The sequence below is a fragment of the Microtus ochrogaster genome, chromosome 10 (genome assembly GCF_000317375.1).
Source record: "Microtus ochrogaster isolate Prairie Vole_2 chromosome 10, MicOch1.0, whole genome shotgun sequence".
Classification (NCBI taxonomy): Eukaryota; Metazoa; Chordata; class Mammalia; order Rodentia; family Cricetidae; genus Microtus; species Microtus ochrogaster.
In genome coordinates, this window is record NC_022016.1 from 64,536,390 (window position 1) to 64,562,236 (window position 25,847).

Below are 25,847 nucleotides of genomic sequence, written 5' to 3' on the forward strand. Positions count from 1 at the left end.
TCAGCAAACTGACATCTATCAAAAGTTTGCCACATAATCTAGAAAAATTCTGTGAGGTGGAAATTATCTCTATCCCACAGATGACCTAACTAAGAAGATGAAAATTCCGGTTGTCTGCTAATATCAAAAGTGGTTGTAAGCCTGCTTCCAACTCGTTCATTCATGGAAGACACACTAGTCAAGTGTTTACCGGAAGCCGGCATTGTCTTGGGAAGGACACACAACAGTGGACAAGACAAGCTTTCTTCTCATGCAGTGGTGTACATTCTAATTGTGAAGCTAGGAATCACAAACACAACAATGTCAGGTCCAGATATGTGCCCTAACAACCAGACACAAATTCACAGGTAAGAACCACAGGTGGCACCAAGCAATTTGCCCAAGGCCTCCTAAGAAGTCACAATTAAATAGAATGCTCAATAGGCTAAAAACAAGGGAATAAACCATGCAAATGCCCGGGGAAAAGCACTTGGAAAATTACATGAAAAGCAAAGCCTTTGGCAGCAGTGCATAGTGTGTTCAACAATAGCTGCAAAGAGAGAGTTGGTGTAGCCCAAGGAAAAGCGAAGAAAAAACATGTGCTAAGAGTTACAAGATCTCCTGGCTGAGCCTTAGCACTGATGCCAACTTCTGGCCGTTTAGCTTTCAGCCCTCTCTCATTCCCTGGGGATGCTCCTCTTCCTTTACCCTCTTTGGAGATAAAAACTACATTTTGCTATATAGGACCACTCAACTCAATCCAGTGCCCTGTGGTTTGGTAGGACTGATAAGTTGTTCCAGCTCTGAACTTGTTCTAGTTAATCAAAGCCTCTAACAATGTCTTAACCACTGTCTTTCTCGGTTCCAAGCTGGACATCAAACTTCATCACAGGTCCAGTCATCTAGAAATGGAAAATTCCCATCAGTAACCGTGAGTCCATAACACAGAGCAACAATGGCCATTCTGCCCTCTCTGCCTGGATGCTCTCCAGTGAGTAACATTATCAGTTGTTTGTCAGGCTCAAGTCACTCTGCACACTGCATAGAATCCAGCTCCTTAGCACATGCAGTTTCTTATTCTTCCTTTTTCTTTCTCTCTGTTTTTAAAGATGATGAAATAAATAAGTCAGAGCGCACTAAAGTAAATACTATAATAGAAAGTTTATTACGTATCTATAAAGCCAGTACTTCATCCGTGGCATCTGCTATGGGATGGATTGTGTTTCTGTAGCCCCTGTGTACTGATACTGTAAAGCCGGGTAGCTTGGATGTGACTGTATTTTGAGATAGGGCCTAAAAAAGTGATTATGAAACTGAGGATGTTTGGGTACGTACCAACACGATCTGACTGATGAGCTTAAAAGTTAAGGAAATCTGGTCCGAGAGGTGCTGGGATGCATGCAGGCAGAGGAGAAGTCCTGTGGAGGATGGTGCAAGCATCTCCCTGGTGCTGAGGAAGGGCTGAGCTATTACACTCTTCTTCATTTTCAGCAGGAGTTATATGTGAATTCACAAGCACAGGAAAGCATTTAGATGTCTTAGCATTATAATATGGGATTCTGTTTGTAATACGAGTATGCCAACCTTCCAAACTGTGGGGCACTTAAGACTCAGCGTCCCAGGATGTCCTGGGGAACGCTTTTTCTAACTTCCTGACTTTCATTAGAGATACCTGACCAAGTGAGTAAGAATACTGCCGTATAGCTTTTTGATGTAGTGTGCTGATCTGTAGTATGCTTTCTCCAGAACCCAAGGGTTGGAAATGTTTCTTTAGTCACTAAGGTCTGGAGTGCAACCACTTTGGAAAGCAGTGTGACAGTTTCTCAGGAAATTCGGGATCAACTTACCCCTGGACCCAGCAATACCACTCTTGGGAATATACCCAAGAGAAGACTTATCATACAACAAAAGTATATGCTCTACTATGTTCATAGCAGCATTGTTTGTAATAGCCAGAACCTGGAAACAACCTAGATGCCCTTCAATGGAAGAATGGATGAAGAAAGTGTGGAATATATACATATTAGAGTACTACTCAGCAGTAAAAAAAACAGCTTAGATCTTTTTAAGAGGAAGGAGAAGGTCTTTAGATACAGAGACACAGGGGGAACAGAAGAAGGCAAGGGGTCATGTGAGCAGACATGGGATCATATATAACAGACTTTTGGAGGCTTCAACATCCTACTCAGAGTAAGAAGCAACCAGAGGCCCTTTCCAAGAGACTTCAGAGGGATTGTGGCCCTCAATGATACTTAGATGTAATATCTACAGACTTCAGAACTATGATTGAAACCTTTTCTGCTTTTTAAAGTTCCAGGATCATAAAAATTTGTTATCGAGGCTGGGATTATAAGTACATTCTTCATACTTCTTTTCAACTTTTTCAGTCTCTGATTCTCACATGACTAATGCCCTATACCTGTTTCCATGTTCCCCCTGGCCACTTGGATATAGACTGATATATTCATCCCTAGCAACCCCACCATACACACTTGGTACCTTGCACTGTGATGCACAGTAGTTAGTGGGTGTTTAAGTAGAGAAATCATAGCAACAGATTAATCCAAATGCATATGTTTTTCTCCTGTCATATTTAAACTTGCTAATAGCTAAATATTTTGCCATATTCATCTTTAAAATCTCACTTAATAATATGTCATGGAAATCATTATGTGGCAGCCCAGTTGTGTTGTTTAAACTCAACAATTTAATCAGCCAGTTGTAGTATAATTTAATTAAATGTTCCCTGAAGGATCTTTTCCATGCTTATAATTTTAAGACATTTATAAAAGTTGCTGCATTAAACATATATCTAGGCACACACATACACACACACATATATATGTTTGATAAGTATATTTGTATATGATATTTGGTGATTTATTACTAAAATAGATGCTAACCTGAAGGATTGGTAGATTCAAGATACTGCATCTGAAATTTAAGCCAATAATTCCAACTTCATGTGTAAGTGTGCTATATTCTTATCAAAGGGTTGCCACAGAAAGTAAAATATGGAGCTAGAAGACTTACACTTTCCCTTATCTAAAAACATAAATGGTTTTTAAGGAAATTTTAAGTCCTGTCCTTTCTTCACTGAGTATTTTTGGGAAGAATGAAATAAAACCCAGCTAGGTTTGCTGAACAATAATAAAGAACAGTACTCACCTACAGGCGAATCGCACAACAGATCAGAAGAAGCCCTTTTCAGCCACTTAACAAAATTCTGCCACCTGTGTAAGAAGAGGAGCCAGGATTGAGTGATGAGTAGCGATGCTTCCTCTACTTCAGGAGCATGCACAGCCAAGCTGAGTTTTACTCGTTGGCAGCAATATTGAAAGAGATTTTGATTCAGTGTAGGAAACAAATAACTTGAGGTATGTATATCTACCAGGAAGAGCATTGGTATAGGGAACCAGATGCCCTCAGAGTTACAGGAAGAGATAGATGAGTGTGGGACCTAGGCCATCAACCCCAGAATATCAGGGGTAGGGGGCGTGGCTAAAGCAGGAGGATTAGGGGGTTGAGGCCAGCCTAAACTGTACAGTAGTACCCTGTCTAAAAACCAAACAAACACATAATAATGGACCATAGGTTAGAAATTCAGCACCCTGAAACAAATGAATGAATTACAGCAAAGTCAGCAGACTGGAGATTGGGGTCTGCTGTCAAACTCAGGTCATCCAGAGACCATGAACTATGAGAAAATCTGGGTAATGTCACAGTCACCTCTAGCCATAAAATCAGTTACTGTTCTAACGACAGTAAAAACATGACTAGCTATTATTTTTGCATTGTTACATAGGAAAATGAATAAGTCCATGACCTTTCAGTGTTAGCGCTACTCTGCCCCCCTTTCCACCTCACAATCTTATACCTTTACCTATCAGTGAAATGAATTAAATCAGTCATGGGATCTTCATTTCAGGTGGCTATCAGAAATGTACCTTTTTGTTGCCGTGAGTGTCAAGAGGATTGCAACACACAACAAACATAGAGGTAGGATAACTACATGTGCTGGATTAACATTTAATGACTTCCCAGGAAGAAATGTATTGGAAGAAATTTATGTTGCAACTGAAAAATCAGTTATCTAAAGCATAAAATAATCCATCAAAATTTTGGTAGTGTAAATCATTTATACTTGCTTGCCTAGAACTCATTTATATATTATATAAACATGCTTCTCTGGCAGTAATAGGTGCCTGGCTTCCTTTTGGATACAGCGTGGCTAGGACTATAGTCAAATATCCATATTCTGCTCAGATAAGACGGTGATCCACCTGTGTGTGAATAACTTGATTCCTTCTCCTCTCGTCCTTCCCTCCTCTGTCTTTGTTTTTATCTCTGTCATTGAATTATTTCTGGTCCTCTGTGATTTTTACTTCCCCCTAATATTGTGAGTTGCTTCACATTATTAACACAGAGACTCACACCTGGTCCAGGTACATAGACTTCCAGACATACAGCCCTAAATGACACACCTGTGTCACACCCTCCTCCCACGCGTCAGTGGTCACTGCGAGGGGTTAGAGAGATGGCAAGAGCCAGAGGCGGTGGCTGACTAAACAGAAACTGTTTTGTAGGTCCAACAGAGCTGTTGCAGGTACAAATCCACAGCCACCGTGACAGCATGCACACGCTTGCACAAGTCCAACCCAGACCACATCCTAGCTTGAAGAGGGGCAGAGGCATGAAGTCCCACCCCCTAATGAGGTAGCTGTTGGAAGTCAATGGTTTCTGGAGAGGGAGAGCCAGTTGTTCTAAGAGTGAGACCCCAGTGAAGGTTACACATTCAAGAGTATACAGGCAGCACAAATTAGAGTCCATACCACGAAAGACAGGACACAGTTGGGTGGATGGGATGAGGACATAAACCTAGGATAACTGGGGCATGAAATGAATATGACCAAAATGCATTATATGAAGTTCTCAAAGAACTAGTATTGAGGAAAAATGAAGAAATTGACATTTGCTCATGTTGGGGAGAGACAGTGTCTGCTGTTAGCAAACAGACTAACTGGAGAGAAGATTAGTTTCTAGTTCACCCATCAGCAGACCAACTGAGATAGAAAGTTGGCAAAAATGTGCCTTAGGTTTTCTCAACAAGTTCTAATATCATATAATTTTATTCTCTTTAAATAGAAGTGATACGTTAACAATGAAACCAGCTTGTTTTACTTATATCTCATAAACCTTTTCCTATACGTGGATCATGTATCAGGAGCATTCTTTGATCAGCATGTGGACTCTGATAGGAGATTTGAACATGTGGTCTCCAGAGCTCCATGTGAGAAAGAGGTAAATCCTGATGTGCAATAATGCAACCAGAAAACCAGGTGACTGTATCAGATGCAGCAGGCCTAGGATGGCAAAGAGAAGCTGGAGGAGAGAAAGCTCTCATTGGGTAATAATCGTACAAGCGTCAGGTAATACCTCAGCCCTGGAAACAGACTGTAGTTTTCTTCACCGCTTCATTTTAGACACTATTTGGAAGAGCAGGCATATTCTTAGACCACCTTCCAAACTTTTTACAATAAAACACAGCCAAGAGCCTAGATCTACTGATAGTCACAGACTGCATATTCCGTTTATCTTTCAGAGCTGTCAGAAAATTTCAAGCCATGTTGTCAGATATCAAGTAAGAGAGAATGGCCAGAGAGAGGACTCAGAGAATAAAGGACTTTGCTATAGAAGCCTAATAACCTGCACTTGATCCCTAGAACCCACGTGGAAGGAGACAACTGATTCTGAAAATTTTCCTCTGAATTCTCCAGGCATGCGCGTGATCACATACACACAACACACACACACACACACACACACACACACACACACACACACACACACACACACACACTGATGAGTAATGAGTACATAAACAGAAAAAAAAACTATAGGAGACAAGGCCCCAGATAAAACACTATTATTTTTCTTGATTATATGCTGCAAATAGGGGGAAGAGAAGGTAGCAAATATTCCTAAAGCTTCAGCTTGGGCATTGTCTGACACAAAAGGCATAAGGGACTTGTGTGATCAATACATTTCTTATGATTATTCTACAAAGTACTTCTCATTTCTATATCTCATTTTTAGACCTCCAGAAAAGTATTCAACTTGAATGTAAGAATAGGTTCCTGTTGTAATAACAGGTACTAGTAATTCTAATAACAAAAGTATGCACCAAGCTTTCTCATTCCAGCTATGGAACAAAGACTGAGACCCTGATTCTAGATTCAGGAAGATTCAACTTCACATTCAAATTCTAGACTGGGAGTGTAGCTAAGTGGGGAGAGCGCTTGCTTAGCAGGCATGAAGTCCTGAGTTCACTCTCTAGGGAGCATAGTGTTGTGTACTTATGATGACACTTGGGAGGTAGGGATCAATGATCAAGAATTCAAGGTCATCCACCAATACGTAGCAAGTTCTAGACCAGCCTGTGCTACAAGAGGTTCTTTCTCAAACACCAGCAAGTTTCAAATTCAACTGTGTGTGTGTGTGTGTTTTTTTTTTTTTACTTAATATAGATTTCAGAGGGTGTTCTTGGTACCTTTTATTCATTATTGTAAGCTACTCACCCTGAGACACAGGTTAAAGGGATGAGTCATTACCATCCCCTTTTCATCTGACTCAAGATCCACAAGTGGGCAGGTCATACAACTTGGCTTCACAGCCATATTTTCCACTTTGTAATTATGGGCATTCTTTCAGTGTCTACTAACATTGACCGTTGTAGAAGTCTGTGGTTAGTCTGACTTTTATTCATTGTTAATTAATTTCCCCTGTATTTTTCAGTAAAGATCTAGGACAAATTTTATTTGTCTTTATAATACAAATTTCTCTTTGTAACATACAAGCACAAAAGTGTATTCTTTTTTCTTAATTTAGCTTAGATTGTAGTGAGTTTTCAATTTGTATACATGGGGCTCTTTCTCACCAGCTCTGTAAACTCTTTTTAGTTGGTGCTATCCCTTGAGTATGGTTTGTGTAGGTCACCTAGTATATACTAGACCTCCATTCCACAGCTTGACAATATTGAGACATTAAGATTCTTGCAAGGTCAAGTCTAAAGGAAAGTTATTAGGGCACCAGGACTGCTACCCTTGGAGGAGATTAATGTAGTTCTCAAGGGACTCTGGTAAATTCCCTTACAATTAGTTGTTGCAAAATTAACAATACTGGTCTTCCAAATCAATGGCTTTCTGTCCTACCATGCAATATCTCCTTTTGTGTGTATTTCTGCCACATGCCATCGGTCACATTGTTACTCAGGTATCAAAGACTAGCCAGAGGCCAAGCTAACAAAGCCACCTGATTTGGATTTTCAGTCTCTAATGCTTTCAGCTGAATATACTTAAAATTACAGCAGAGAAATTCAGAATTTTGTTTCTTTTTGTTTTTTTTTCTTTTTTTAAAATTTATTTATTTATTAAGGATTTCTGCCTCCTCCCCGCCACCGCCTCCCATTTCCCTCCCCCTCCCCCGATCAAGTCCCTCTCCCTCATCAGCTTGAAGAGCAATCAGGGTTCCCTGACCTGTGAGAAGTCCAAGGACCGCCCACCTCCATCCAGGTTTAGTAAGTTGAGCATCCAAACTGCCTAGGCTCCCCCAAAGCCAGTATGTGCAGTAGGATCAAAACCCAATGCCATTGTTCTTGAGTTCTCAGTAGTCCTCATTGTCTGCTATGTAAGTCCGGTTTTATCCCATGCTTTTTCAGACCCAGGCTAGCTGGTCTTGGTGAATTCCCGAAAGATCATCCCCATTGTCTCAGTGTGTGGGTGTACCCCTCGCGGTCCTGAGTTCCTTGCTCATGCTCCCCCTCCTTCTGCTCCTGATTTGGACCTTGAGATTTCTGTATCCTCCTGAATATTAACCTTCATCAGGCAATGAAAGGAGACAGAATTTTGTTACGTAAGGAAAATGAGCTACCATAGGAGGACTTTGATGTTTATTTTATTTCTCTATTTTGTTCCTAATTTCCAATGATGCCAAGTAACTTTAGTATTCTAGTCTTATATAATATGCTCTATCTTTTTTTCCCCAAGTTTTTTTTTTCAGGTATACATTCTGTAGAAGTCCCTTAAGTTTGGCATAACATATTAGATTTTTCTGTGTTCCTTTTGTTTATTTTTATTGATTCCTAATGACTTTAATTCTCTAGAGAAGTTGAGGGTTCCTTGAAATCACCCATTCTTCTCCATGTTTTTCATGATTTTATCCAATCATCTTCAATACTTTTTAAGCTTTATTTTTTAGCATTGGTTTATCTCACTATTCTTATCTCTTTATTGTTTTATAATTCATATCAACAGGATGCACGGCTTTCGCAACTTTGAAAGAACCACAATAATTTCTCAAACTTTGCTAGGTTTTAGAGTAGAAATATTTTCTTTCTTTCTTTCTTTTTTTAGAGCAGAAATATATTCGAAGTGTTATTGAAGTTTAGAGAACTTAGGGTCAAACTTCCTTTCCCATGTTTTGTCATGCTTATTTTACTTTAGAGTTTTTTTTTTAATTTCTTTTTAAAATTATCTTTTAGGTTAAAAGTACGCCTTTAAAGTAGGCTTTATATGTTGGTTTTTTTCTTTTTTTGTATTCACCATTAAATGAGAGTTTGTCCTGATTTCCATGGTTCTGCTCACTGTTCTCATAGGCCTGCAGACAAGGGACAAGTGACAATTCCTGTGTATACTTGGCATCTCAGATTCTTCTTTCTTAGATCCCTTGCCATACTTGTTGGATACAAGATATGGGTATCATATGCCATGATCCATAATCTCCTTAGTATACACAACTACCATCTGTCTCTGCGCTAACTGACACAACTTAACTTTCAGGGATGGCATTGCCAGAGGCAAACCCTAAGCCCAGGCTTTCTGCTTCCTACATTGCTCAGCCCAAATCTTTCCTGTTGTTTCAAAGGTGTGTTCTCTGAATAGCTATTGATGAGAGGTGTGGGGGAAAGCAGCCACACATCTGTGCTTAGGCAGGATCGGGGGATAGCACTGACAGCAGTACCACCTCATGTTTCTAGTATGGGAAGACTTGTCTGTGGTCTCTCAACCAAGTGGGAGGCAACAATGCATCTTCTGCCTGGGACGCTTCTTAGAAAGCCCTGGTCAGGTAGCTTGCGGATTCCTTCACATTCTGCTAGGTTATGTGACTGGTGACAATTCATTCTTGATTCTGACATATCAAAGGAGTGCCCATACATTTTAGTAATGTCAGTGGGTTTTGTCTTAATTTTTGTCCTTTTATTTAGGGACTATAAAGCAGATGTCTTTTTATATAAGAACCTTTGATATTTAAAAAGACATTAAGCCTCAACACCAAAAAAATCAAAACATGGGCTATTTTACAGTGCACCCTTGTAATCTCAATGGAGCTAACTCTGGGAAGAATGTTCCCCTGCAAACTTCATATAGTCAAAAAGAACTCTGGGTATTCACCCAAGCCAGCCATCTTTCTTCATTCTCCAATCTGTTCACTGTGGTCTTAGCACCAGGATGTGGTAAGCTAGAATTGCAAGGATTGTACTTCCTGTACTGCTGGGTTGCTTGTGTTTGTCATTGCTCACCAAGTTAGTTACTGCAGATGCAACGATGCTCAGCCAGGAGGGCACAGAGGAGGCAGCTCTGTGCAGACTGCCAGGTCGAAAAGGTGATCCTGGACAGGAGAAGTTCAATCGTTCTGGAATTCTTAACTCTTACTGAAGGGCACAAAATGTGCCTGTCAGAAGAGACATCTGACAAGCAAGGTGCAAACGTTTCCTAGGGTTATCTCATATATTTGTTTTTATGTATCCCGAGATTGACATCTTCTCACATGATGTATTAGTAGGTAGAGTCTTTGGAAGGTTTAAGTCCTGGGGAAAAATCATCAGGAATTGGACTGATTTTCTAGTAACAAACCCTTCATCCTTTCTATCATGTGAGGTTACAGGGAGAAAACTGAATTTCCAGCCTCCAGGATTGCAAGAAAATGGTACCTGTGGCTCATACAGCTGTGCTATAGAAGCATGCATAGACTAGAAAAATCTGCCATGACAAAAGCCACAGATCCTGGGATGGAAATTCAAGGTTTAATTGCCAGCGGAAGGAAATTCTTCCAGACAGACTCAAGTTCCAAACTGGGTCCAGTACCAAACTGAAGGGTGAACTCCAGCACACGGTTTATCCAAAGCCTGTTGCCCAGTCACACACCAACTTCTCCGAACTGTAGGACTTGCAGGAAAGTAACCACATTATGTGGTTATGGTCGAAGACTGAAGCTGTCAGACCTGCCTTAACTCAGCCTTTCTGATGAATTCATTCATCAGGGTCATGGAAGTTTTCCATTTCCTCATTTGAAAACTAGAATAACACCTACCTCATGGAGCTGTTGCAGGAATCAAAAAGGTTAACATTTAACAGAACACTTGAAATACTGCTTGGAATTGTTTAAGTTCTACAAATGTTCTCTATAAGCAGTGACACCTCTATCGGCACTGTCATCATTATGAGAATGCAGACTAGCAAGATGGGTTTGCTGTCTACCACCAAGCCACTGGGTGACCACAGCACATCTTCAATAGTCCTGTGTGAAACACTTTTCCTATTCCCTTTAACATCAACTGCTGAATGAGACACCTCATGCTTCCTATATGTCCTAAAATTCTCCACTCGTTCCCAGGATTTGCAAAAATTCCTTTCCAACCTAACTCTATTTGCTATAATGGGCCAGATGTGTACGATACGTATGTCCTCCTTGTGGCTGTGTCAATTGGTCTGCGCCATTCAGGAAGCCTCCATAGCAGCTTCATTATTTATCTCCTTCCCCAACACAATTTGGCTTGTGCACGTGTGTTCTACACTGGTTTGAAGCATTTAATTTTGCCAATATAATTTCCGAGTATTAGATTGCCTCCTGTTCTTGCTCTGCCCTCCTAAATTACCATTTATTACAAAGTCACATAGAAACATTAAATGTGAATTCTGACTTCCATCTCCCCAGCCAAGAATAGGGATAATCATTTCCATCCAACACAACCTGAGCTCATTTTCCATAAGGGTGATTCAGAGTGGAGATTAGGAATCGTAATCAAGTCTTTCTCACAATCACCTTATCCTGGCAGTCATTCACGAATGCCTCTGTTAATTGTTAGGAACATGGGAAGATGAAAAATGAAATCTCCGATTTAAAAAAAATTATCTAAGAAACAACAACAACATCAACAGAACACATTTTTTGTTTCAGGACTGGCAAAAATTGTCCCTCTTGTTAGCTCACAACATGCGAGTTTAAAAAGGGAACACAACTCATTTTGTTTGGCTAGATGGGGCTAATCCCACATCACCACAATCCCTCCTGATGTTTTATTGATTCTAAAGGACATTTAATCAGGAAGCAGCTCAGCACTAGAATCCTGCTAATTAGCACACAGCCACATTCCAAATGGCTTTCCAATTGAACGCAGATTAATGGACAATATGTACTAAGATAATGATTCGAGCATTCAGCTCCTAAAATGTGTGCCTAAATTGCATCTTTAATCTCTTAAGGATATAGGTTTGCATACAAAGCACATAATGGAATGGGTTTAATTCACAGATGAAGCTTTAGCCAATGACTCTTTAAAGATGAAATATGTTTATCTCTTGTAACCATATTTTTTTCTTTGATTCTCATGGTTTTGAAATCCTAGACTATTCAAAGGTCAAAGAAAGCAACTGTCTGCTCTTATACTCCAGATCCCTGAAATACTGGTTCTGAATTAGTTGTTAATCAACAATATCAATGGAGTCTTTGCTATATCCTATGTATAATGTACACTCTGGTGCTTGATTTTTTTCTTTTTTAAAAATTTATTTATTTATTTATTTATTTATTTATTTATTTATTATTTATATATATATAGTGTTCTACCTGAAGGCCAGAAGAGGGCACCAGATCTCATTACAGATGATTGTGAGCCACCATGAGGTTGCTGGGAATTGAACTCAGGACCTCTGGAAGAGCAGCCAGTGCTCTTAACCACTGAGCCATCTCTCCAGCCCTTGATTTTTTTTCTTTAGATTAAAGCCACTTTGAGAACTTCCTTTAGATTTCTAGTCTTCTCCTAACTCATTTGTCTGCTTTTAGTAGCTTAGCCATCTCTAAGGAAATGCTCATGTGCAAAACTGGCCCATAGGAATTCATCCATTGGGTTGGACTCGAACTCATTCACTTAATAATGCTCTTTGCAAAACCTTAAACTGCTTTATTTTTCCTTATTGCCCCTATGACTTTGGGTTATGCCATATATTTTCCTTTATTTTATTTTAACTCAGGGTTTCGCTGTGAAGTCCTGCCTCTCCTGAAATTTATTCTATGGATCAGGCTAGCCCCAAACTCACAGAGATCTGCCTGTCTCTGCCTTCCAAGTGCTGCGATTAAAGGTGTGCACCAACACTGTCTGGCTATGCCATATATTTTAAATTATTTCTCATTCCAAGTAGAATATATCTTCATGAGGAACAGGCTTTGTTTTCTGCATAGCTGTACTCCCACTGTCTAGTATATTTCTGGTTCTTGGAAAATGTTTGTTAAATAAACGAATCATCAAGCTCAGCGAATACACACTATGTAATCTAACCACACTGTACGTTAGATGTTATGAATATGAGGAAAGCAGCTATGTTTCTTGCTGTAGGGTGATCATTGTATAGACATAAATTAAGAAAAGACACAATTAAATCAGGGTTCTAAAGAGAACATAACTAGGGGTAACATGACTAGGTGCTATTAGAGCATTTAATACTGTGTACCTGATTTCGCTGAGATGCTGGGGAAAGGCACTCTTCAGTTTGACCATGAGCTATTTTGAGATAACTTCTCTCCTAATTTGATTCAAGCGCATAAACATTTATCATCATAATATCTACGGCTTTAGACACTTGATATACAAAGCTGAATAAAGAATCTACTTGCCTTATGGTACTGTAGATTACTATTTATCACAATATGGCAATGAATATAGCATGCTAAATCAATGTTATTTCACTTATTGGAAGTTAAGGAATTTTTATGCTAGGTATAGAATATATATTTATACGAAACATTTTTAAAAAGAAGTTGGCAGGTTTGTAGAGCAAACAAAAGCAAAGCAGATAAAGGGGGAGAGAATGGAGGATTAGATTTTTGCATAAAGTAATTAGTGTAGCCCACACAGATTATGTGTGCCCTAAGATGTTTTCTATATTTTCCTTTCCAGTGTTATGAGCAGTTTCCTAATTTCATTAATAAGCTAGTACCTATAAAAATCCTTGAAGACAACTCTTTGAAATCTCCAGGGGATGTGTGTGGGGATATATGTCCTGCACCAACGTACCTGGTAAAGTATGCTATATCCTCCTTGTTCTTCCTAACCTCCAACTCTATCTCATTCCAACTCTTTGAAGGTTCTAGCCCATTATTTTTTTCTCTTTCCTCTGCTGCAAGCCAAGCCAATCTCATTGCTTTCCTGCCTTCATCCCAGTTTGATGACAATGCTCGATCCTCAACCTCTGAAACACTATTTCATCTGCCTGGTCCTGCTCTTTAGCTGTTTCAGGAGGAATGGCAAGTATAGATCATAGAGGTTCCTAAGGGCTGAAAGGAAAGATCTCCTCATTTGTGTTTCTATGACTATTGACAACCCTTTGTCTTAAATATTTAAAAATATTACATCTCTTTCTTTAGTGTATATGTGCTTGCACATGTGTGGAGGTCCGATGGGACCTTAAGAGCAGATTCTCTCATTCTACAATGTGGCATTCTGTCATCAAGCTGGGCAGTAAAGGCCTTTACCAACTGAGCCATTTAGCCAGCCTCCTTTAGTCTTTATAAAATGTTCTTTAGCCTAGCTGGCAAGTGATTGAAATTGGTTGGTTGTCACATGGAACATGTTCTCTAAAGGCAGATGTCTGTGCTTGGCAATAGAATGCAGCAGGGATACGGAGTTTCCATAGATCCACAGATAGCACAGTACAGATGCCAAAGTGTCTAACATCAGACACTGTCTTTTTCTAATGAGGCTGAGATGACAAAAAGTTTTAGTTCTGGTTATCACCTTCTTGGTGTGTCTTTCTAAGGTAGAAAGAGAAGGAAGCTTTCCTGGCTTTTTCTTGGAAAATTACTATTTTTCCTAGGGTGCTCCAACTTCATCTAAATTTAGTGAACTTCCAAGGCCTCAGTCACCAGAATCATTATATTGAGAGTTAGGACTTTACAATATTTTCATTTTGGTGGGGAAAAACCTTCAAAATTCAACTTACTTTATTTCACCTTGGTAACCCAAATCTTGGTGGTTAAGCAATGTTTCCAGCAGGGTCAAGGTTAGATACAATCCATGTTTGCCACATATAGCTCTGACCTAGAAATAAGAAAGGATTTGAAGCTTTAGTAAAATGAAATGAGTGTTTGGATTTCTTCCCACTATGATAGCCCATATGATTCTGAAAGGAGCTATTTATTGCTCAGGAGTATATTCTGTCATTGATGTCAGCGTGTGCTTTTTCAACTCCATCCCTTATGGGTAACACATTTATATTCAGTTGGCCGATAGGTGTAGTATATTTTTCAGAAGCCACTAGGCATTCTGTTACTGATCTTATATTTTTGTCAACCCATCTGTGGTTAAAGCCTCGGAAGGATCTTCCCTTCCTCATACTGATACATTTTGTATCATGTACTTCGGTTTGTAAAAGCAATTGTGTTGTATTCATGGTTAATGCCATTTTCTTGGTTTCTTTTCTTGTTGTTGTTAGACATTGCCCTGACCAAAGCAATTTAAGGAGTAATGAGTTTAAACTGACTCAGTTTCCCCCCATCCTCCCCTTCTCACTTTTCTTTCCCCGTCTCCCCTTACCTCCATCTCACCCCACCCCCAAGATCCCAATTTTTTGCCCGGCAATCTTGTCTACTTCCCATAGCCAGGAGGATAACTATATGTTTTTCTTTGGGTTCACCTTCTTATTTAGCTTCTTTAGGATCACAAATTTATGGCTAGAAACCAATTATGAGTGAGTACATCCCATGTTCATCTTTTTGGGTCTGGGTTACCTCACTCAGGATAGTGTTTTCTATTTCCATCCATTTGCATACAAAATTCGAGAAGTCATTGTTTTTTTACCTCAGAGTAGTACTCTAATGTGTATATATTCCACACTTTCTTCATCCATTCTTCCATTGAAGAACATCTAGGTTGTTTTCAGGTTCTGGATATTACCAATAATGCTGCTATGAACATAGTTGAACAAATGCTTTTGTCATATGATAGGGCATCTCTTAGGTATATTCCCAAGAGTGGTATTGCTGGGTCCAGGCAGGGAAGCACATATCTTAGTTAAGGGAGCCACCTTAGGGTTGGCAAGAGACTTAAACCTAGAGTGGCTCCCAGGTGCCCAGGGCAATGTCCCCAGTTAGTTCCTTGGGCAGCTGAGGATAGGGAACCTGAAATGACCCTATCCTATAGCCATACTGATGAATATCTTGCATATCACCATAGAACCTTCATCTGGCGATGGATGGAGGTAGAGACAGAGACCCACACTGGAGCACCGGACTGAGCTCCCAAGGTCCCAATGAGGAGCAGAAGGAGGGAGAACATGAGCAAGGAAGTCAGGACCACGAGGGGTGCACACACCCACTGAGACAGTGGGGCTGATCTATTGGGAGCTCACCAAGGCCAGCTGGACTATGACTGAAAAAGCGTGGGATAAAACCGGACTCTCTGAACATGGCGGACAATGAGGGCTGATGAGAAGCCAAGGACAATGGCACAGGGTTTTGATTCTACTTCATGTTCTGGCTTTGTGGGAGCCTAGCCAGTTTGGATGTTCACCTTCCTAGACCTGGATGGAGGGGGAAGGACCTTGGACTTTCCACAGGGCAGGGAATCCTGACTGCTCTTTGGACTGGAGAGGGAGGGGGAGAGGAGTGGGGAGAGGGGGAGAGGGGTAGGAGGAGGGGGAGGGAAATGGAAGGCTGGGAGGAGGCGGAAATTTTTTTTCAATAAAAAAAAGAAATAAATGCATGCATGCTAGGGCTTAGCTTCCTTCTTCATTTTCTATGGTCTAGAATCGCTAGCCTTGAGAAGGGTCTTCCTTTAAGGAGAATCTTCCTTCATCAATTAACATAACCAAGATAATCCTGACAGACCTGACAAAAAAAGCAGATCTCCCAAACTGTAGATTTTATCAAACTTACAATTAACACTAAGCATTGCAATCTGCCCTTCTTAGGTTAGTTAAGAGAGAGTAGAAAACTCAGCTGAATGTGAGCGATTCAATTAGAAAAAGGCCTTTATAAGTACCTGCAGGGTTCCACTACCATTTGAATTTTCATCCTGGAATAGGAACCAGGAAACCAGGGACAACCTGCAAATTCCAGCATTCAAGGGAGTTGTACAAGTCAGCTAATCTTGAGCTTGCTTACTTTGCTTTGCTCATTCATTATGCAAGAAACATAGGAAAGGGCTCTTGCCCATCTTCCCCTTTTATCCTATACCACAATGGCACCTCCCTGGGAAGCCCTACAAGGAGTGGTGTCTTCTTCTCAGTAGCAATTGTCTACTGACCTGTTAGTATCCGCATAGCCAAATAGTAATGGAGTTTGCATCTTAAAACAGTGAGAAGGGCGTAGTTCTGTAACATTTTCTTTGCTTAGGCAAGGTCTTGGGTTCCCCCTCAGCACATAGTAGGCAAGCAGAGGCAAAAATGCTCATCTTTATTTTTCTGAGGTCTGAAAACTTGCTTTGTACTTTCTAGGTGTAGAGGAATTAAAGTCAGAGGGACTTTAAGAAGAAAATAAATAACAGATTATTTTGAAACATTTAAACAAAACAACAAACAGACAGAATTTACCCAAAGCAAAAAGAGTTGAGGAGAATGCTGGAGAGGACAAGGGGATATAAATAACAGATGAAAAACAAAACAAAACAAAATGAAACGAAACTCCAGTGCTATGTAGAATGGTAAGTATCTTGGTGTTGCCCATTCTGCTGTAGTTTTATGCCTCTTCCTGACAGGGCAGCAATCCTATTGCCCTTCTGAGCTTCCTTGTGAGGCAGTGTCTTTTCCAAGGTGAGATGGTCTTTTATTCATTTATTTTATTACCACTATTGCTTAGCAGTCTTAGAAAATAAAGGGTTCAAATCAAAGATGAATGCAAATGGAATGGGTTTGGGGAGAGGTTAGCAAAAAAGGAAAGAGATACAGAAATTGATCACACATTTTTCCATTTTTATTTAATAAATAAGTTGCTATCTTTAATAAATAAAAATAGATTAGCCTCATGATTATAGCATACTTATGTGTTTTTGAACACCTATGTTGAAAGTCTATTCTCAAAATAGATCACGCTGTCAACGTTCAGTTTTGCTGTAGGCTAAAATGAATAGCAGATTAGAAAGAGTACATGATCGTACCTAGACACAGGCTGATTGACGGCTGCTAAAAACTGACTGGCAGTCATGAGGAGCAATGAAAACGTCTACCAGAAAAATTAATTAAGACAGTGTTACGCAGGATTACCAGTAAAATATAACTTTAAAGCATAAATATTAAAACTGATGACTCTTCGTAAGAAATGCTTAATAATTTTATCTCAATGAGGAAATGGTTTCAATCAGAAGTAAATACTTTTAGCTGGGTAGTGGAGGCAAACACCTTTAATCTCTGTTCTCGGGAGGCAGAGGCAGGCAGATCTCTGTGAGTTCGAGGACATCCTGATCTACAAGAGTCAGTTCCAGAATGGCTAAGGCTGCTAACACAGAGAAACCCTATCTTGAAAAACAAGAGCAACAACAACAAAAAGAAGAAAAAGAAGTAAAGACATTTATTTCAATGTAAGTAAATAAACTACATTGTTTAGCAAGTGACAGACTAAGGGACTATTTATGCTAATAATGTCTCAAGAGCTTGGATAGTTGTTACAGGCTCCTGTTTCCCCATGTTTTGTGTTTTACATTATTACTTGGCTCAACCATCATTATCAATTACAAGGAAATTCTATGGGTTTCCAGTTAGCAAATTTAGTCCTATTTAAAGATGATCTCTTTGCAGCATGGGACTGGAGGGCCATCCTCTGTTCCTACAAACTCTCCTGCACTGCTGTCTTTAAGCTCCCATATCTCCTTTCATGCTAATCTTTTTCACTGACTTTTCTTGCCTACCGACTCCATAAGGAGTACCTTCTTCAGTATGCTTACAGCCTCACTCTCCCATATGTTCTGGAGTAGTCTACAATGCTCCTATGATGTCCCATCCATCTTGAAGGGTCTCAAATTTTTATATAATTTCAATCTTACTACGTAGACCAACAAGTTCAAAATTTGGTCCATCAGCCAGCCCATACTCTACTCCTTCACATTACTCCTGTTAGTTTCTTATTTTAGTGAATAGCTTTATCGTTGAACAAGTTGATGAATTTGGAGTTAGTTTTGGCCCATCTTCAATGACACACCCAAATCTGCTTTATCATTTGTACTGTCTCCATCCTCTCTGTTAGTGCCTTACTTGAAACATCATGGTTGCTTTCTGCTTTACTGGAACAGCTTCCCACAAGGCTCTCTTTCCTTTCAGTTTTGCTTGTTTGAAAAATTCTCTAAATTATATTAAAATGTTCCTCTAAATGTTCAAATGTAATCATGTCATTTGAACATTTAACATGCTTTGGTGGTTATAAGGGTTTTATAGGATAAAATATAAACTCCTTGGAAAGACCCTTCATACATAGGCTCATACTTTTTATTCCATAGTTGACTGGAAGCTATTCCTTTAACTGGCCATGGTCTCCCCCAGTCCGTATTCAGAAGATAATTCACACTGTTCACTTGATCCAGATCATCATTTTATCTTCTCTTTCTTTGTTCTTGGTCAAACTTGTATGTTGACAAGAAGCTCTCTGAACCACTTTCAGATACGCTACACAGGTGTCTAGTTCTGCGTTCAAGTTAATAGCTAACCCTAACTTTGTCACAAAATTTTGATGGCATTTGCCTTTTCTTAACTTTCTGGTAAACAAAAAATTTCAAATTATTTTTACTAATGCCTAGCACACACAGTAATTAATGTATCCAAAAGTGAAAGTCAATTAAATAATATTGATCAGAAATATGATTATTGCATTGAAGGCAGAGAACAATCCAGAAGTAGTTGAAATATTTGGACTGTTTTAGGACAGACATATAGAAACAATGAAATATGAAAAGGATGACTGAGAAACTGTAGGTGGCGAGGGAATCTGACATGTTAGCGCCCATTCAAAGGGGACTTTTAGAAGTTCTCCAAACGTGTTAAACTGAGACTACATGCTCAAGTCTGGACAATCCTGGCGAATGTATTCCTTGCTCAGGAAATGGACAAATATAGCGCAATGCCCGCTCTATGTGCCATGTGCTACGGTAAGGTTCACAAATCAGGCAAGGGGCTGGAGATTGAAACACACACACACACACATACATAGAGAGACACGGGTAACGCTAAGAATGTCCCAAGAATGCTCCTCTTTATCATGTTCCAGGGCAGCTTATATAGGGTCTCCTTGACTAATGGCCATGCCCTAACTTTCAGCTGCAAGCCCACCAGAAACCACTCCCCAGCCATCAGGAACTCCTGAGGGTCTCATGCTCAGAGTAGCTGCAAAACAAGTTGCTTGCTCAGAGCAGCTACAAGCATAGGAAAACAAATTGTTTACTCCAGCAGGCAGGGGGGTATCACAGGAAATTCAGGGTCTGGGAGTTGGGAGTACCCAACAGACAGGTATGATAGCTAATCTCAATTGTCAACAAGATGAGATCTAAAGTAACCTGAAGGATGGGGCTCAGGGGATAACTGTTAAACTAGGTGGGATGACCTCCTTTTTGTGGGTAGCACAATTCCCTGAGTGGGATCCTTGACTGTCTAAAAAGAGGAAAGTGAGCAGCAAAAAAACCATTGATCATGACTCTTTACTTCGTGACCTTGGATGCAATGTAACCAGGTACCTCAAGTTCTTATTGCTTTAACTTACCTGCCACGATGGTCTGTACCCTCTAACTGTGAGCCAAAATAAGTCCTTCTTTCCTTGATTCTGCTAGGTATTTTTTACAGCAACAAGAAGAGTAGCTAAGTCAGTGGAACAGTTAATAAGGAATACAAGTGGATTCATGTTGCCTTTGCAATCTTGTCAAATCAGCATTATACCGAAGATGTGCCAGAGAGCGAGGTGAAGGATAAAGATGACTGACACCAAATTTGTTTAGAGGGTTTTTTTTTTCTTGTCACTGGTCAAAATTCAATTGATGTGTGTTGAAACAGGAGCGGGCGGGGCTGCGTCCCAGGCCCCTGGCTGCCTGGCTAGCTTATGCCCCGAAATAACAACACACAAACTGTATTCATTTAAACACTGCTTGGCTCTTTAGCTCTAGCCCTTTTCTCGGCTAACTCTCGCACCTGGACTAGCCCATCTCTAATAATCTGCTGTAGCCCACAAGGTGGCTTACCAGGGAGCTTCGAGCCTACCTCCATCCTGGGTCGGAGCTTCATCGCGTGTGCCTCAGAGAGCAGAGCTCTCGCCTCTGCCCGCAAGAGTGGAACATCGTGTCTCTCTGAGGCGCCTGCCCCTGAGAGGAGAGCTGTCGAGTCTCTGAGCTCACTTCCTCTTCCTCCCAGCGTTCTGCTCCGTTCACTCCTCCCACCTACGTTCTAACCTATCAGGGCAAGCAGCTTCTTTATTTAATCAACCAATGACCTTCCTCCATCAGATGTGGGTCACAAGATCTGTAGATTGTTTTCAACAATGTTTCGATTTCTTGGGAGGTACAAGTGGTCTGCAAATACTTTGAAATGAGATGACTTTGGGTACTTTATTCCCTCTTTATCCTTACTTTTGTTTGTTCTTCTGGTAAGGGGTAGTGTATAGCTGTCATGGACTACTTAAGAAAGTTCTCTCTTCTGCACTTTAAGAAAGTTAAGACTTACAGTTCCAAAACTTCAGTGCTTCTAGTACAAGCATGGTCTTTACATTCTGCTTTCAACCTAGGGTCCGGGAGAAAGGAAGCTGTGGTGTGGCTGCACCTAGTTGCTTCCTGTATCAAATATCCCTTGGGCCCTAATTTGCTTCACATTCTGAGGAAACTGAATTCTATTTAACATGCCTCCCAGAACTGTATTAGTCTTTGAGTGAGTTCCAGATGTCTTAAGAGATGCCAGATGGCTCATGAAAGACAGACCAGCTTTAAGGAAAATACACCCCATTTCCTTGGATTTGAACCACAAAGTTAAGCTTTCAGGGCCAGCTATAGACGAGAACATTTAAAGACTGTTGATAGCCAAAGTTTAATATTGTATCATCTGACCACAGGACAAAAACCTCAGGAAACTGATGTGTGTGTGTGTGTGTGTGTGTGTGTGTGTGTTATAGAATTTATTTAGGGCCTTGTGTATGAGGTTGTACACAAATACTTTCACATATTTAGTCTCATTTAATCTCCACAATAGTCAAAGGAGATGTTATTTGGAACCTACGTTTTCCAGATGAAGATCTGAGACCAAAATAGATTAAGTGAATGTGTTTTAATTTTCAAGTTATTTGTGTTATAGTCTATGCGTAACGTCTGAGAACACAAGGCTTCACCGGTGGCATTACGTGGTTTCCAATCTAATAAAGAACTGTTGCTTCTTAGTTTATTCTTAGTCCTCTCATGAATACAAAATAGGCAACTCATGAGGTTCAGACTGCCCTGCATTATTCTCTTTCTACTGAAACATGTTTGTGTGTACAGTACGCATATACACAAGTACATGCACATAGCGACATTAGCATAAACCTTGCTTTGCGTGCCAACTGCATAAATGCAGTCTCAGAGAATGATAGCTTTTGTCTGGGAATGAGAACCCACCTGTACTGTGTTGTATCTTTGCTTTCTTAGTAAATATCAGAAACCACTTTGACTCCCTCAATTTTAACCCCTGCATGCCCAGAATGAAGGATATGTGACAATGTGTTTGATAGAACCTTTCTCCCTCTAATTTTCAACCTTTCCTAATGCTCCGATTTCTATCTTTTGAATACTGTTGTCAGTAAAATCTTCTGAATATCAACTATTTATTAAATTCTCTTTGCTCACCGGTTTCCAACCTTTTCTAAGCTTCAGATCTTGACTTTGCCCCTTGTTACTTGTGACCCAGGAATTAGTTCAACTGTCTTTTTCAAAATTCGGAATTTATTTCACTTATGAAGTGATAACACCAGTAACAACACATTTCATGATATCCAATACATTTCATGATATTGTGTAAGGAGTTAACTTGGTTGATGTTACATGAGATTATGTCAGTTAAGCACTTAGCACAGTGATTAGCACCTAGTAAGTATTAAACAGTGTGAAGCCGAGGTATTATCAGTGCAGTTATAGTAATAGCAGCAATCATCATTCCACCTCTATCCAATGTAGCTTTGAGAGATCAGTTTATTTGGCTACGGAAGATTCATGAATTAATACAGTTCTGGGTCCTCTTCCATGAAACACATCTGCACTGGTAATTACTGTCTCAAATCAGCATGCTGAGCTCTGTGCACCATAAATTACATCAACCCTAAAATATGGTGCTCCCAAGGCATGAGATGCCACATGCTGGCCCCCGTAGAAGCTGCGAGAGGATGTGAGAAATGAGTTTGGCCTTGAAAATTACTTGTTTCCATTGTGAAGTATTATTTGGATATTATCATATTTTCTACTATATAACTATATAACATTAAATATACACAATTTAAGAAATTGCTGGACCAATTCTGCATACTTCAAAAAATCTCTTCTCTATTTTGTTTTTCTCTTCTCAAGCACACACACACAACAAAACAGTGGTGTGATGTAATTCACAGGGAGAATACAAATCATAGCTGTACCTTATTGTTAATATAAACTCAATGTTATGTATTACTTCTGTTGATGCTTGCCAAATCTAAAATCTAATTTTGGTTACCTTGGACAGGGGAAGGCAACCAGAGAATGATCGATCTTCTTTGCGAAGGCTCAAATTGAGGTTGTCTATGTTGACTCTGCCTTGGCATGTTCTTAGGGCCATCTTCAAAATCTCCAGCAAGCTCTTGTTCATTTCAGCCAGTAAGCCAGAACCTTGAGGGGGTGTGCTGCTTAGAAAGGCAAATCAAAGACTGTAAAAAAGTTGGCTTGCTAAAAGTCTGTGTTTTCATGTTGTGTTTCTTGGTTCAGCTTTTCCCTGGGATCCACATAAATGTTAGTAACGTGGACATGGGCTGAATGTGCAGTTTTCATAGATTGATACGTTTCTTTTTCACAGAAATGAGCTCTAAAATTTCTTCTCATGGGGGAACAAACCAACTGGGCTACTACATAGACCTAGGCACCTAATTTTTTCTAGCTCTCTTTTCTCATTTGAGAGGAAAATGGCAACAAATAGTAAATGATATTCTTAACCCACTTAGTCATTCTGCTTTTAAATTCAGTTAATTACTAATAGCTGTCCTAACTACTGATTGCCACAAGCAAAGCCAAACAGATGCTGCCTTATTGTAATGGGTGATTTATACAGGAAACCCTCTATTGGGAAGATGTATTGCAAGGATTCTAACCTTCCTCTTTGTGTTGGGAAGACCTAGTGTTTTGGGACTAACATTTACTTATAGTCTTACATGCAAATCTATAATTATTAAGATAGTCATGTCTGGCTATTGCTTCTTTAAATAATAAGTGAATGGTACCAGTAGCCGGGTACTAAATGGATGGTCAGTAATTTCCCAGGACCATATTTTCATTGTCTATGGTACATGAAGGCTGGTTGCTGCTTACTTATATTTCCTATGGCTCATGGCTTCTAATAGCATAGCTGTTTCCTGAGCCACCCTTAGCTGGAGTATCCATGAACTAATATAATTTTTTGTAGATTATGATCCCGTAAGGAAGAGAATAGGCCTGTTCAATTTGGGGATTGAACTATTTCCAGCAGAGTGTACTTGGCAAAGAAATTTGTAAAATTTATGAATCACACTTAAGGAGTGAACTATAGGAGGTATCATTGTAGCAAAGAGTGGGATCTACCTCTGGATAGAGACACACCATGTCTTCTCCCTTCAGAGTTAATCACCTAGCCAAGGGACCACCTTAAAAATGTCAAGGTCACAATAAGCCATGCTAAAGAGATGGGAAAAAATTATCCCCTTAATGAGACAATGTGCCTTTTCACTCTCTGTGCAGTCAGTTACTGAGACAAAGCCATATTCAGTTCCGTAAGTCTTTCCACAAGGCATAACTTGACTTTCTTCTTTCTATTTCTTTCCTAAGTATGAATTTCATAGCCCTGTGGGGTTCCATGTTCTCCAAAGCTCTTCCCAGCTATGTGGCTACCTGCCTGTCACATGTCTGACCTCTTTGCTGGCTCAGTTCAGGTGTCACCGTGTCACGACTCCTCTCCTCCTCTTCTTTATCTCTGTTGTCTGGTGGGGCAGCTGCCAAGGTTTACATCTTGTCTGCCTTGGGGTTTTATTTCTAATAAAATTGTCTTTGAGCTTTCTTCTGAGTTCCTTCCTAAATTATTTTATTAATGAGACTAAGAACCCAAAGGGTAAACCGCAATTTTCCTGGAACATGTGACAACTACAGTGGGACTTGCCAAAATTTCGAGAACAGAAGCAACTCCACTACCTGGTCCAGGGATATTCATCCCTAGAGCTACAGCTTCTAATTATTAAGTAGCCGTATTTCTATCTGAAAGGAGAAATAATAAAAACCACCATGTATCAGGCACTGTTCTAAAGTGCTTATCCATTTATTTTATGTTATTTTATTTTACTTTTAGTTGTTTTATAACAGAATTTCACTTCATACATCTATCTGCCTGTTTTCAACTTACTGTGTAGAAAAGTCTGATGTGGAATTCAGAGTTATCCTCCTGCCTCTGTTACTTTTTTTTAAATTAACTTTCTGAGTAGAATGGAATACAAAACTTTTCATTATGACAGTTTTGCAACATATCTCATTATACTTTGTTCTCAGCTATCCTGTTACTCATGTCCCATGATTCTCTATTCTCTGCATACCTCTGACTGGTTCCCTTGAATCACCAAGAGTGTCCCCACCTGAAATCTGCCTTCAGGCACATGAATTCCATTGTTCTTTTTTTCCCACCCCTTTAGCTCTCTCTCTCCTCTTTCATGGTGTCTTTTTAGTTTTATGGCCTATATTTACACAAGAATAAATATGTACATGCACACACTCATGCACACACACAAGCACACATACAAACACTTTTAAATTTAAGGTAAATGATATTCAGAAAAGGGAAAACTTATGATATTTACTGATCTTGGCACCAGTTAAAAATCAATGAAAGGAAGTTTATTTGAGTCTCTGTTGCCCACTGGACACTGAAAGCCCAGCAGAGGTGGCGAATTCTACGGTCACATAGTTATTCTGTAGTAAAGAAGTTAAGCAATGAAGCCAATGTTCCTGACAACTGAACGCCCTCCCCATTCTTGGAAAACACAAACATTTCACACTTCATTCTGTTTCATGTCTAATATATCTCTCACATACACTTTGATTAAAAAAAAGTTCTGTCATTTCTTTTGCTTGTAACTAAACAGAAACATAAGTGATTTTTATATTTCAAGACTTTTGCCAATACTGATAATCTAGGACTTCGCTAATAAAACCTACTTCTAGCCTTATACTTTATAGGGGAGTTCTACACCCTACATGAGTCTTTCTCGTTTTGTAATGAGATTTTTTTCTTTTTAAAACATAAACAAAAAGGCAGATATTTTTATATTAAGAAGTAAATAAAGTTAAGTTAAATTACTTTCTATGCTGACAGGGAGAGAAATGAGAGTGAGGAGATATGGGGAGGGGA

General features: G+C 39.7%; 1 protein-coding gene across 1 annotated transcript in view; it reads right to left on the reverse strand.

Moving 5' to 3' along the window:
• Nucleotides 1-25,847, reverse strand: part of C10H1orf87 (chromosome 10 C1orf87 homolog) — a 64,520-nt gene that overhangs the window by 10,933 nt on the left and 27,740 nt on the right. Inside the window, exons 6-8 of the mRNA XM_005353436.1 lie at nucleotides 22,944-23,109; nucleotides 14,253-14,350; nucleotides 3,148-3,212 (exon numbers count right to left, since the gene is read on the reverse strand). Of these exons, the coding sequence (XP_005353493.1) occupies nucleotides 3,148-3,212; nucleotides 14,253-14,350; nucleotides 22,944-23,109 (329 nt within the window). The remainder of the gene's footprint in view (nucleotides 1-3,147; nucleotides 3,213-14,252; nucleotides 14,351-22,943; nucleotides 23,110-25,847) is intronic.